The 13,081-nt window shown below is 50.6% G+C and overlaps 1 protein-coding gene across 2 annotated transcripts; it reads right to left on the bottom strand.

Annotated features, from left to right (window-relative positions):
- Positions 1 to 8,194: 8,194 nt before the first annotated feature.
- Positions 8,195 to 11,169, bottom strand: LOC140418159 (uncharacterized). 2 transcript variants are annotated; one of them, XM_072501578.1, is made up of 2 exons: positions 11,039 to 11,169; positions 8,195 to 9,600 (listed from the first exon to the last, which is right to left on the bottom strand). In XM_072501578.1, the coding sequence occupies exon 2, from the start codon at positions 9,486 to 9,488 to the stop codon at positions 8,319 to 8,321; it is 1,170 nt and encodes a 389-aa protein (XP_072357679.1). In that variant the 5' UTR covers positions 9,489 to 9,600; positions 11,039 to 11,169; the 3' UTR covers positions 8,195 to 8,318. The 2 variants fall into 2 exon arrangements, with proteins under 2 accessions (XP_072357679.1, XP_072357680.1); XM_072501579.1 differs by having other exon boundaries at positions 11,019 to 11,145.
- Positions 11,170 to 13,081: the final 1,912 nt, after the last annotated feature.

Here is a 13,081-nt window from a genome sequence, read left to right as displayed (position 1 = left end):
TCCGGGGATTGTTTGATGGGGACAGTGTAGAGGGAGCTTTACTCTGTATCTAACCCCGTGCTGTGCCTGTCCTGGGAGTGTTTGATGGGGACAGTGTAGAGGGAGCTTTACTCTGTACCTAACCCCGTGCTGTGCCTGTCCTGGGACTGTTTGATGGGGACCGTGTAGAGGGAGCTTTACTCTGTATCTAACCCCGTGCTGTACCTGTCCTGGGAGTGTTTGATGGGGACAGTGTAGAGGGAGCTTTACTCTGTATCTAACCCCGTGCTGTGCCTGTCCTGGGAGTGTTTGATGGGGACAGTGTAGAGGAAGCTTTACTCTGTATCTAACCCCGTGCTGTACCTGTCCTGGGAGTGTTTGATGGGGACAGTGTAGAGGGAGCTTTACTCTGTATCTAACCCTGTGCTGTACCTGTCCTGGCAGTGTTTGATGGGGACAGTGTAGAGGGAGCTTTACTCTGTATCTAACCCCGTGCTGTACCTGTCCTGGGAGTGTTTGATGGGGACAGTGTAGAGGGAGCTTTACTCTGTATCTAACCCCGTGCTGTACCTGTCCGGGGATTGTTTGATGGGGACAGTGTAGAGGGAGCTTTACTCTGTATCTAACCCCGTGCTGTGCCTGTCCTGGGAGTGTTTGATGGGGACAGTGTAGAGGGAGCTTTACTCTGTATCTAACCCCGTGCTGTACCTGTCCTGGGAGTGTTTGATGGGGAAAGTGCAGAGGGAGCTTTACTCTGTATCTAACCCCGTGCTGTACCTGTCCTGGGAGTGTTTGATGGGGACAGTGTAAAGGGAGCTTTACTCTGTATCTAACCCCGTGCTGTACCTGTCCGGGGATTGTTTGATGGGGACAGTGTAGAGGGAGCTTTACTCTGTATCTAACCCCGTGCTGTGCCTGTCCTGGGAGTGTTTGATGGGGACAGTGTAGAGGGAGCTTTACTCTGTATCTAACCCCGTGCTGTACCTGTCCTGGGAGTGTTTGATGGGGACAGTGTAGAGGGAGCTTTACTCTGTATCTAACCCCGTGCTGTACCTGTCCTGGGAGTGTTTGATGGGGACAGTGTAGAGGGAGCTTTACTCTGTATCTAACCCCGTGCTGTACCTGTCCGGGGATTGTTTGATGGGGACAGTGTAGAGGGAGCTTTACTCTGTATCTAACCCCGTGCTGTGCCTGTCCTGGGAGTGTTTGATGGGGACAGTGTAGAGGGAGCTTTACTCTGTACCTAACCCCGTGCTGTGCCTGTCCTGGGACTGTTTGATGGGGACCGTGTAGAGGGAGCTTTACTCTGTATCTAACGCCGTGCTGTACCTGTCCTGGGAGTGTTTGATGGGGACAGTGTAGAGGGAGCTTTACTCTGTATCTAACCCCATGCTATACCTGCCCTGGGAGTGTTTGATGGGGACAGTGCAGAGGGAGCTTTACTCTGTATCTAACCCCGTGCTGTACCTGTCCGGGGATTGTTTGATGGGGACAGTGTAGAGGGAGCTTTACTCTGTATCTAACCCCGTGCTGTACCTGTCCTGGGAGTGTTTGATGGGGACAGTGTAGAGGGAGCTTTACTCTGTATCTAACCCCGTGCTGTACCTGTCCTGGGAGTGTTTGATGGGGTCAGTGTAGCGGGAGCTTTACTCTGTATCTAACCCCGTGCTGTACCTGTCCTGGGAGTGTTTGATGGGGACAGTGTAGAGGGAGCTTTACTCTGTATCTAACCCCGTGCTGTACCTGTCCTGGGAGAGTTTGATGGGGACAGTGTAGAGGGAGCTTTACTCTGTATCTAACCCTGTGCTGTACCTGTCCTGGGAGTGTTTGATGGGGACAGTGTAGAGGGAGCTTTACTCTGTATCTAACACTGTGCTGTACCTGTCCTGGGAGTGTTTGATGGGGACAGTGTAGCGGGAGCTTTACTCTGTATCTAACACTGTGCTGTACGGGGTTTTAGACGGGCAGCATGGTCGACGTGGGCTTGGAGGGCCGAAGGGCCTGTTGTTCGAAGTGTCCCCTATCCCCCTTGTTGTTCGCATTGGCAATTGAGCCTCTGGCCATGGCACAGTGGGAGTCCAGGAACTGGAGGGGGCTGGTTCGGTGGGGGGGGGGGGGGGGGGGGGGGGCGGGAAGAGGAACACCGGGTGTCGCTGTATGCCGATGACCTGTTATTGTATGTGGCGGACCCAGTGGACGGGATGCCGGAGGTTATGCGGATCCTCAGGGAGTTCGGGGACTTTTCCGGATATAAGTTTAACGTAGGGAAGAGTGAGCTCTTCGTCATACACCCAGGGGACCAGGGAAGGGAGATAGCCGAGCTTCCGCTGAAGAGGGCGGAAAGGAGCTTTCGGTACCTGGGGATTCAGGTGGCCAGGAGATGGGGGCCCTACACGAGCTCAATTTGACGCGGCTGGTGGAGCTGATGGAGGAGGAGTTTAAAAGGTGGGATATGTTGCCACTGGCGTTGGCGGGTAGGGTGCAGTCGGTGAAAATGACGGTCATTCCGAGGTTCCTCTTTGTGTTCCAGTGCCTTCCTATCCTGATCCCTAAGGCCTTTTTTAAGCGGGTCAGTAGGAGCATCATGGGATTTGTGTGGGCGAATAAGACCCCGAGGGTGAGAAGGGTGTTTCTGGAGCGTAGCAGGGACAGAGGAGGGCTAGCGTTGCCCAATCTATGTGGATACTACTGGGCTGCCAATGTGGCGATGGTCCGGAAGTGGATAATGGAGGGGGAGGGGGTGGCGTGGAAGAGGCTGCAGATGGCGTCCTGTGTGGGCACGAGTCCGGGAGCGCTGGTGACAGCACCGCTGCCCATCCCGCCGACTAGGTACACCACGAGCCCAGTGGTGGTGTGGTGGGGGCGACTCTGAAAATTTGGGGGCAGCGGAGGCGCCACAGGGTGAGGTAGAGGCCTCGGTTTGGTCCCCGATCCGGGAGAACCATCGGTTCGTCCCGGGGAGAATGGATGGAGGGTTCCTGAGCTGGCACAGGGCAGGTATTAGAAGGATGGGGACCTGTTTTTAGATGGGACGTTTGCGAGCCCTGGGGCGCTCGTGGAGAAATTTGGGCTGCCCCCCCGCCCCCCCCGGAAACGCCTTCAGGTACATGCAGATAACTGCATTCGTGAGACGGCAGGTGAGGGAGTTCCCGTTGCTTCCAGCACGTAGGATCCAGGATAGGGTGCTCTTGGGGGGGTGGGTTGGAGAAGGCAAGGTCTCAGTGATCTATCAGGAGATGCAGGGGGAGGAGGAGACCTCGGTGGAGGAGCTAAAGGGTAAATGGGAGGAGGAGCTTGGGGTGGAGATAGATGAGGGTCTGTGGGCTAATGCCCTGGGTAGGGTTAATTCTTCCTCCTCTTGCGCCAGGCTTAGCCTGATACAATTTAAGGTTCAATTGCCCCTTAATGTCCGATAGGTTAGGTGGGTGGTGGGGTTACTGGAATAGTGTGGAGGCGTGGGTTTAAGTAGGATGCTCTTCCCGAGGGCAAACTCGCTGGGCCGAATGGCCTCCTTCTGCACCTTAAATTCTATGAGGATCTGGGAGAGAAGACGGAGGAGATTTGTTCGAGAAGTTCTAAATCACGGCTGGATGGAGTAGACAGGGCGATGCTGTTCCCCCCCCCCCCCCTTGTAAAAGGAGAACGAGAGGGGGCAGGTTGCAAGTGATTTGTAAAAGGGGCAAACGGGACGTGAGAGAGAGCTTGTTCACACGGCGAGCGGTTCTGGGCTGGGACGCACTGTCTGTGAGTGTGGTGGAGTCAGGTTCAATCGAGGCCTTCAGGAGGGCGCTACATGATTATTTGAACAGAACAGGGATGCGGGGGAAAAGATGGGAATGGAACCGAATCACGACGCTCGCTTGGAGAGCCGGGGGGGGGAGAGGCAGAGACAATGGGCCGAATGGCCTCCTTCAGCACTGCAGGAATTCTAATGCAATCATTGAGGGCAGCACGGTAGCATTGTGGATAGCACAGTTGCTTCACAGCTCCGGGGTCCCAGGTTCGATTCCGGCTTGGGTCACTGTCTGTGCGGAGTCTGCACGTCCTCCCCGTGTGTGCGTGGGTTTCCTCCGGGTGCTCCGGTTTCCTCCCACTGTCCAAAGATGTGCAGGTTAGGTGGATTGGCCGTGATAAATTGCCCTTCGTGTCCAAAATTGCCCTTAGTGTTGGGTGGGGTTACTGGGTTATGGGGATAGGGTTGGGGTGTTGACATTGGGTAGGGTGCTCTTTCCAAGAGCCGGTGCAGACTCGATGGGCCGAAAGGCCTCCTTCTGCACTGTAAATTCTATGATTTGTCCTCTGCGCTGAAATCTGTTCCAACCTATTTCATAAGAACATAAGAACTAGGAGCAGGAGTCGGCCATCTGGCCCCTCGAGCCTGCTCCGCCGTTTATTGAGATCATGGCTGAACTTTGTGGACTCAGCTCCACTCTCCGGCCATAAACCATATCCCCGAATCCCTTTATTCTTTAGAAAGGCATCTATCTTTTTCTTAAAAACGTTTAAAGAAGGAGCCTCAACTGCTTCACTGGGCAAGGAATTCCAGAGATTCACAACCCTTTGGGTGAAGAAGTTCCTCCTACACTCCGTCCTAAATCTACTTCCCCTTATTTTGAGGCTATGCCCCCTAGTTCTGCTTTCCCCGACCAGTGGAAACAACCTGCCCGCATCTATCCTATCTATTCCCTTCATAACTTTATATGTCTCAATAAGATCCCCCCGCATTCTTCTAGACTCCAATGAGTACAGTCCCAGTCTACTCAAGCTCTCGTCATAATCTAATCCCCTCAACTCTGGGATCAACCTAGTGAATCTCCTCTGCACCCCCTCCAGTGCCAATATGTCCTTTCTCAGGTAAGGAGACCAAAACTGAACACAATACTCCAGATGCGGCCTCACCAACACTCTATACAATTGCAGCATAACCTCACTAGTCTTGAACTCCATCCCTCTAGCAATGAAAGACAAAATTCGATTCGCCTTCTTAATCACCTGCTGCACCTGCACACCAACTTTTTGCGACTCGTGCACCAGCACACTCAGGTCTCTCTGCACAGCAGCATGTTTTAACATCTTACCGTTTCAATAATAATCCATTCTGCTGTTATTCCTCCCAAAATGGATAGCCTCACACTTGGCAACATTGAATTCCATCTACCAGATCCTAGCCCATTCACCTAACCTATCCAAATCCTTCTGCAGACTTCCGGTATCCTCTGCACTTTTTGCTTTACCACTCATCTTAGTGTCGTCTGCAAACTTTGACACATTTCACTTGGTCCCCAACTCCAAATCGTCTATGTAAATTGTGAACAACTGCGGGCCCAACACTGATCCTTGAGGGACCCCACTAGTTACAGGTTGCCAACCAGAGAAACACCCATTTATCTCCACTCTCTGCTTTCTGTTAGTTAACCAATCCTCTACCCATGCTACCACTTTACCCTCAATGCCATGCATCTATAGTTTATGCAGCAACCTTTTGCGTGGCACCTTGTCAAAAGCTTTCTGGAAATCCAGATATACCACATCCATTGGCTCCCCGTTATCTACTGCACTGGTAACGTCCTCACAAAATTCTACCAAATTAATCAGACACGACCTACCCTTTGTGAACCCATGTTGCGTCTGCCCAATGGGACAATTTCCCTCCAGGTGCCCCGCTATTTCCTCCTTAATGATAGATTCCAGCATTTTCCCTACAACCGAAGTTAAGCTTACCGGCCTATAATTACCCGCTTTCTGCCGACCTTTTTTAAACAGTGGTGTCACGTTTGCTACTTTCCAATCCTCTGGGACCACCCCAGAGTCTAGTGGATTTTGATAAATTATCACTAGTGCGTTTACAATTTCCCTAGCCATCTCTTTTAACACTCTGGGATGCATCCCATCAGGGCCAGGAGACTTGTCTACCTTTAGCCCCATTAGCTTGCCCAATACTGCCTCCTTAGTGATTACAATCATCTCAAGGTCCTCACCTATCATATCTTTATTTCCATCAGTCACTGGCATGTTATTTGTGTCCTCCACTGTGAAGACTGACCCAAAAAACCTGTTCAGCTCCTCAGCCATTTCCCCGTCTCCTATTATTAAATCTCCCTTCTCATCTTCCAAAGGACCAATATTTACCTGAGCCACTCTTTTTTGTCTTATATATTTGTAGAAGCTTTTACTATCTGCTTTTATGTTCTGAGCCAGTTTACTTTCATAGTCTACCTTACTCTTCTTTATAGCTTTTTTAGTAGCTTTCTATTGTCCCCTAAAGACTTCCCAGTCCTCTAGTCTCCCACTAATTTTTGCCACTTTGTATGTTTTTTCCTTCAATTTGATACTCTCCCTCACCTCCTTAGATATCCACGGTCGATTTTTCCCCCTTTGTACCGTCTTTCTTTTTTGTCGGTATGAACCTTTTCTGAACACCGAAAGATCGCTCGGAAGGTTCTCCACTGTTACTCAACTGCTTCACCATGAAGTCTTTGCTCCCAGTCTACCTTAGCTAGTTCTTCTCTCATCCCATTGTAATCGCCTTTGTTTAAGCACAAAACACTAGTGTTTGATTTTACCTTGTCATCCTCCAACTGTATTTTAAATTCCACCATATTGTGGTCGCTCCTTCCAAGAGGATCCCGAACTATGAGATCATTAATCAATCCTGCCTCATTACACAGGACCAGATCTAGGACCGCTTGTTCCCTTGTAGGTTCCATTACATACTGTTCCAGGAAATTATCCCGGGCACATTCTATAAACTCCTCCTCAAGGCTGCCTTTACCAACCTGGTTAAACCAATCGATATGTAGATTAAAATCTCCCATGATAACCGCTGTACCATTTCTACATGCATCCATTATTTCTTTGCTTATTGCCTGCCCTACCATCCTGTTACTATTTTGTGGCCTATAGACTACTATGCTCTGCGGTGTAACACAACTGAAGTTTCTTGTTTAATCTGTGCGAAAAATGTACAGCAGATTCCTCTGACTATGTTCAGTACTCCCCAGGGTTTAAAATGGAATAAACAGCGGACCGATCAAGCCAGCTTCCATTTTGGGACTGGACTTGTCCAGGCGTCACACCAAGTTAGGGCGGGTGGGTAGGCTGACGAGGATGGTGGTGCATTAAGCGATCAGAATGTGTTAACGGCAGAATAAGGTGTCTCAAAGTGCAACACGGAAGTTATTTGTAAGACCATAAGACATAGGAGCACAATTAGGCCACTCGGCCCATCGAGTCTGCTCCGCCATTCAATCATGGCTGATATTTTTCTCATCCCCATTCTCCTGCCTTCTCCCCATAACCCCTGATCCCCTTATTAATCAAGAGCCTATCTATCTCTGTCTTAAAGACACTCAGTGATTTGGCCCCCACAGCCTTCTGGGGCAAAGAGTTCCACAGATTCACCACCCTCTGGCTGAAGAAATTCCTCCTCATCTCTGTTTTAAAGGATCGTCCCTTTAGTCTGAGGCTGTGTCCTCTGTTTCTAGTTTTTCCTACAAGTGGAAACATCCTCTCCACGTCCACTCTATCCAGGCCTCGCAGTATCGTGTGTCAATAAGATCCCCCCCTCATCCTTCTAAACTCCAACGAGTAGAGACCCAGTGTCCTCAACCATTCCTCGTACGACAAGCTCTTCATTCCAGGGATCGTTCTTGTGAACCTCCGCTGGACCCTTTCCAAGGCCAGCACATCCTTCCTTAGATACGGGGTCCAAAACTGCTCACAATACTCCAAATGGGGTCTGACCAGAGCCTTATACAGCCTCAGAAGTACATCCCTGGTCTTGTATTCTAGCCCTCTCGACGTGAATGCTAACATTGCATTTGCCTTCCTAACTGCTGACTGAACCTGCACATTAACCTTAAGAGAATCGTGAACAAGGACTCCCAAGTCCCTTTGTGCTTCTGATTTCCGAAGCATTTCCCCATTTAGAAAATAGTCTGTGCCTAAATTCCTGCTTCCAAAGTGCGTAACCTCACACTTTTCCACAATGTATTCCATCTGCCACTTCATTGCCCGCTCTCCTAGCCTGTCCAAGTCCTTCTGCAGCCCCCTTGCTCCCTCAGTACTACCTGTCCCTCTACAGATCTTTGTATCATCTGCAAATTTATTCACTGGGAATACAGAATACCTTCTGAAAAGGTTGTGAGTGGCTGAAGTTCAGAGATCTGGATGGACTAAAGAACGCAAAAAGTGAGCATGCAGATACGGCAAGAGATAAGGAAGGAAAATGGCCAGTTGGCCTTTATTGCCAGGGTGGGGATTGGAGCACAGGCATAAATAAATCTCGCTGCGGTTGGACATTCTGCTGAGAGCACATTTGGGACACCCGCATCCGGTTTTCAGCCCCCACATTGAAGGATCAACTCGCCTGGGAAGGCGGATCGGCGAAGATTGGTCCCAGGGGGGTCCTGAGGGGTGAGAGGCCAAATTAATGGAGTTTCTGGAGTTTGGAGATCTCGCTGGAGTCGACCTTTCCAGAGGTGGTTCACGGGGTGGAGGAGGGGGGGGTCGCGAGCTACTTGGGTTCTGCGGCGGTCTCCCTGGCGCGCCGGTGCCCGCGCAGGGCGGGCGACTCCTGCCCGCAGACGGAGCGAGCGAGCCCCCCCGCCGCCGCAGCGGTGGCTGGACAGGTGTCTATTCAGGTACTTGGCCAGCTTGAAGCTCTTGCCACAGGCGCGGCAGGGGAAGGGCGTCTCGTCGGTGTGGATCTCCCGGTGGGCCAGCAGGGAAGAGGGCAGGGCGAAGGCCTTGCCACACACCGAGCAAACGCAGGGCCGCCCGCCGTGGTTGACCTGGTGCCTGGACAGGTACTTGGCCAGCTTGAAGCTCTTGCCGCAGGCCCCGCACTGGAAGGGCCGGGCATCGGTGTGCAGCCGCCGGTGCGCCTGCAGGTTGGACAAGCGGATGAAGCCCCGCCCGCAAACGGCGCAGCTGAACGGCCTCTCGCCCACTTTCTCCTGCAGGTGCCGCTTCAGCTCCTGCGAGCTCTTGAAGGTCCTCGCGCAGTCGAAGCACTCGTAGGGCGTCTCGTCCGTGTGGACCAGGCGGTGGCGCAGCAGGTGGGAGGAGCGGGCGAAGTCGTGGCCACACACGGGGCAGGTGAAGGGCCGCTCGCCCGTGTGGACCCGCTGGTGGGCCAGCAGGTTGGAGGACTGGGCGAAGCGCTTCCCGCAGGCGGAGCAGACGTAGGGCCGCTCGCCCGAGTGGAGGCGCCCGTGCCGTCGCAGTTCCTGGGGGCTCTTGAAGCGCTTGCCGCAGTCGGCGCACTGGCAGGGCCTCTCGTCAGTGTGGGCCAGCTGGTGGACGCGCAGGCAGGAGGGGTAGGCAAAGCCCTTGCCGCACACCGAGCAGCGGAAGGGGCTCGCCCCCCGCCCGGCCGTGCTGGGTTCCGCGCCCCCCCCAGGGTCCTGCTCGCATGCGTGTCCCTCCGGGGAGGTTGGCTGCCGGTCGGAGAGTCCACACCAGGAGCAGGCGTGCTGTTCTTCCGCGCCGCCGCTCGCGGCTTCCATCCGCGACGGGGCCGATGGCGTTTGGGTCACGACGAATCGAGCAACTTCCGTCAGATCTTGGCACGACGTCCGTTCGGAGATCCCCACCGGCGAGTGTCCCGCATCGACGTCCCTGCAAAGCGAGTGGAGAGGGAATCAAACAACATGTCCCTCCGGTTACACAGCTAATAATTCAAATCAAACTATTCCCCAATTGGGCAGCGCCCGCTGAACAATCCTGAGTGCCGTAACAGCCACAATAACGACAAATTAAAGATGATCTGTTGAGCCCCTTCTCCGCCAACAAAAGGAGCCTTGCGCCTATTTTTTATTGCCCAGGAGCATTGGGAGCCTATAGTTTCCAGTTGCTTTCCCATAGCCCCCACTGGGCAGCACAGTGGTTAGCACTGCTGCCTCACAGCGCCAGGGTCACAGGTTCGATTCTCGGCTTGGGTCACTGTCTGTGCGGATTCTGCACGTTCTCCCCGTCTCTGCGTGGGTTTCCTCCGGGTGCTCCGGTTTCCTCCCACAGTTCAAAGACGTGCAGTTTAGGTGGATTGGCCTTGATAAATTGCCCTTTGTGACCAAAAAGGTTAGGAGGGGTTATTGGGTTACGGGGATGGGGTGGAAGGGAGGGCTTAAGTGGGTCGATGGGCCGAATGGCTTAGTTCTAGTAACTTTCACAGTAACTTTATTGCAGTGTTAATGTAAGCCTACTTGTGACAATAAAGATTATTTTATTGTTAGAGGCAATTGATCCTGGAGGGTTGAGGGTGAGGCAGCCGTGCTAGGCAGGGGTGAGGGTGGGTGACGGAGTGGGTCTGGGCAGGGCGCACTTTTGGAGAGTTGGTGCAGACTCGATTGGCCGAATAGCCTCCTTTCTGCACTGTGGAAAAAAAAAGAAAATCGCTTATTGTCACAAGTAGGCTTCAAATGAAGTTACTGTGAAAAGCCCCTAGTCGCCACATTCCGGCGCCTGTTTCGGGGAGGCTGTTACGGGAATTGAACCGTGCTGCTGGCCTGCCTTGGTCTGCTTTCAAAGCCAGCGATTTAGCCCTGTGCTAAACCAGCCCCTGTGGGGGAGCGGATGTCTAGGGGGTTGAATTGGGGGGGGGGAGGAGTGAGTCTGGGTAGGGTACCACCGTCCTGCACTGTATGCTGTGCTTTTGATTGGAGTTGTCACCAGTGGGAACGTCCTGCGAGGCACATGGTGGACTGCCCCACCCAGAATGCCCCGGGCGCGGGAGAGCGCCCTATCCCTGGGACGAGGCTGCCAGCGGCGCCTGCGCAGTACTGTCCAGGGAGTCAGCTGCTGGCAGCGCCTGCGCAGTGCTGTCCAGGGGAGTGAGCTGCCGGCAGCGTCTGCGCAGTACTGTCCAGGATGAGCTGCCGGCAGCGCTTGCGCAGTATTAACCATGCGACGGGTTTGCCGGCAGCGCCTGCGCAGTCTGAAGGGCTACCGGCAGCGCCTGCGCAGTCTGAAGGAGGGCTACCGGCAGCGCCTGCGCAGTACTGTCCCAGCGGTGGGGGGATCCGCCATTTCGGGCTCACCGACACGAACCGATACCAACCCGGGGACGGCGGCGGAGGGAGAGAAGCGGCGGCGGCTCCGTCCTCCTCCTCTTCTTCACCGGGCGGCACCTCCTCCCCGACCCACCTGACCCTCGACCGGCCAATCAGGAGGTGGTCCTCCGGCCCCGCCCCCGCAACCGGGAGGACTCCGGTCCGGGGCGGGTCCGTCGCCCATGCTGCACCTCCCCCTCCCGGCCACAGACGGCGCTGCGTCCGGCTCCCAGCAGGGTCTCTGAGTACATATAGAGAGAGAACTTCACATCATTTTGTATGTGTCCATATAGAGAACTTCACATCATATTGTATATGTGTCTATAGAGAGAGAACTTCACATCATATTGTATATGTGTCTATAGAGAGAGAACTTCACATCATATTGTATATGTGTCGATATAGAGAGAGAACTTCACATCATATTGTATGTGTGTCTATATATAGAAAGAACTTCACATCATATTGTATATGTGTCGATATAGAGAGAGAACTTCACATCATATTGTATGTGTGTCTATATATAGAAAGAACTTCACATCATAGTGTATATGTGTCCATATAGAGAGAGAACTTCACATCATATTGTATATATGTCTACATAGAGAACTTCACATCATATTGTATATGTGTCTATAGAGAGAGAACTTCACATCATTTTGTATATGTGTCTATATAGAGAGAACTTCACATCATATTGTATATGTTTCCATATATAGAGAGAACTTCACATCATATTGTATATGTGTCTATATAGAGAGAACTTCACATCATATTGTATATGTGTCCATATAGAGAGAGAACTTCACATCATATTGTATATGTGTCCATAGAGAGAGAAATTCACATCATATTGTATATGTGTCGATATAGAGAGAGAACTTCACATCATATTGTATATGTGTCTATAGAGAGAGAACTTCACATCATATTGTATATGTGTCCATATAGAGAGAATGTCACATCATATTGTATATGTGTCTATATAGAGAGAACTTCACATCATATTGTATATGTGTCTATATAGAGAGAACTTCACATCATATTGTATATGTGTCTATATAGAGAACTTCACATCATATTGTATATGTGTCTATATAGAGAGAGAACTTCACATCATATTGTATATGTGTCTATAGAGAGAGAACTTCACATCATATTGTATATGTGTCCATATAGAGAGAGAACTTCACATCATATTGTATATGTGTCTATAGAGAGAGAACTTCACATCATATTGTATATGTGTCCATATAGAGAGAGAACTTCACATCATATTGTATATGTGTCCATATAGAGAGAGAACTTCACATCATATTGTATATGTGTCTATAGAGAGAGAACTTCACATCATATTGTATATGTGTCTATATAGAGAGAACTTCACATCATATTGTATATGTGTCCATATAGAGAGAACTTCACATCATATTGTATATGTGTCTATATAGAGAGAACTTCACATCATATTGTATATGTGTCCATATAGAGAGAACTTCACATCATATTGTATATGTGTCTATAGAGAGAGAACTTCACATCATATTGTATATGTGTCTATATAGAGAGAACTTCACATCATATTGTATATATGTCTATATAGAGAGAGAACTTCACATCATATTGTATATGTGTCTATAGAGAGAGAACTTCACATCATATTGTATATGTGTCCATATAGAGAGAGAACTTCACATCATATTGTATATGTGTCGATATATAGAGAGAACTTCACATCATATTGTATATGTTTCCATATAGAGAGAATGCCACATCATATTGTATATGTGTCTATATAGAGAGAGAACTTCACATCATATTGTATATGTGTCTATATAGAGAGAACTTCACATCATATTGTATATATGTCTATATAGAGAGAGAACTTCACATCATATTGTATATGTGTCTATAGAGAGAGAACTTCACATCATATTGTATATGTGTCCATATAGAGAGAGAACTTCACATCATATTGTATATGTGTCGATATATAGAGAGAACTTCACATCATATTGTATATGTTTCCATATAGAGAGAGAACTTCACAT

This window comes from Scyliorhinus torazame, chromosome 5 (genome assembly GCF_047496885.1).
Source record: "Scyliorhinus torazame isolate Kashiwa2021f chromosome 5, sScyTor2.1, whole genome shotgun sequence".
Lineage (NCBI taxonomy): Eukaryota > Metazoa > Chordata > Chondrichthyes > Carcharhiniformes > Scyliorhinidae > Scyliorhinus > Scyliorhinus torazame.
The sequence above is the reverse complement of the archived record's forward strand: the minus strand, read 5'-3'. Positions and strand labels throughout refer to the sequence as shown.

What these genes read in the sequence shown, in the direction of transcription:
- LOC140418159 (XM_072501578.1), bottom strand. Translation starts at nt 9,488, where the DNA reads ATGGAAGCCGCGAGCGGCGGCGCGGAAGAACAGCACGCCTGCTCCTGG.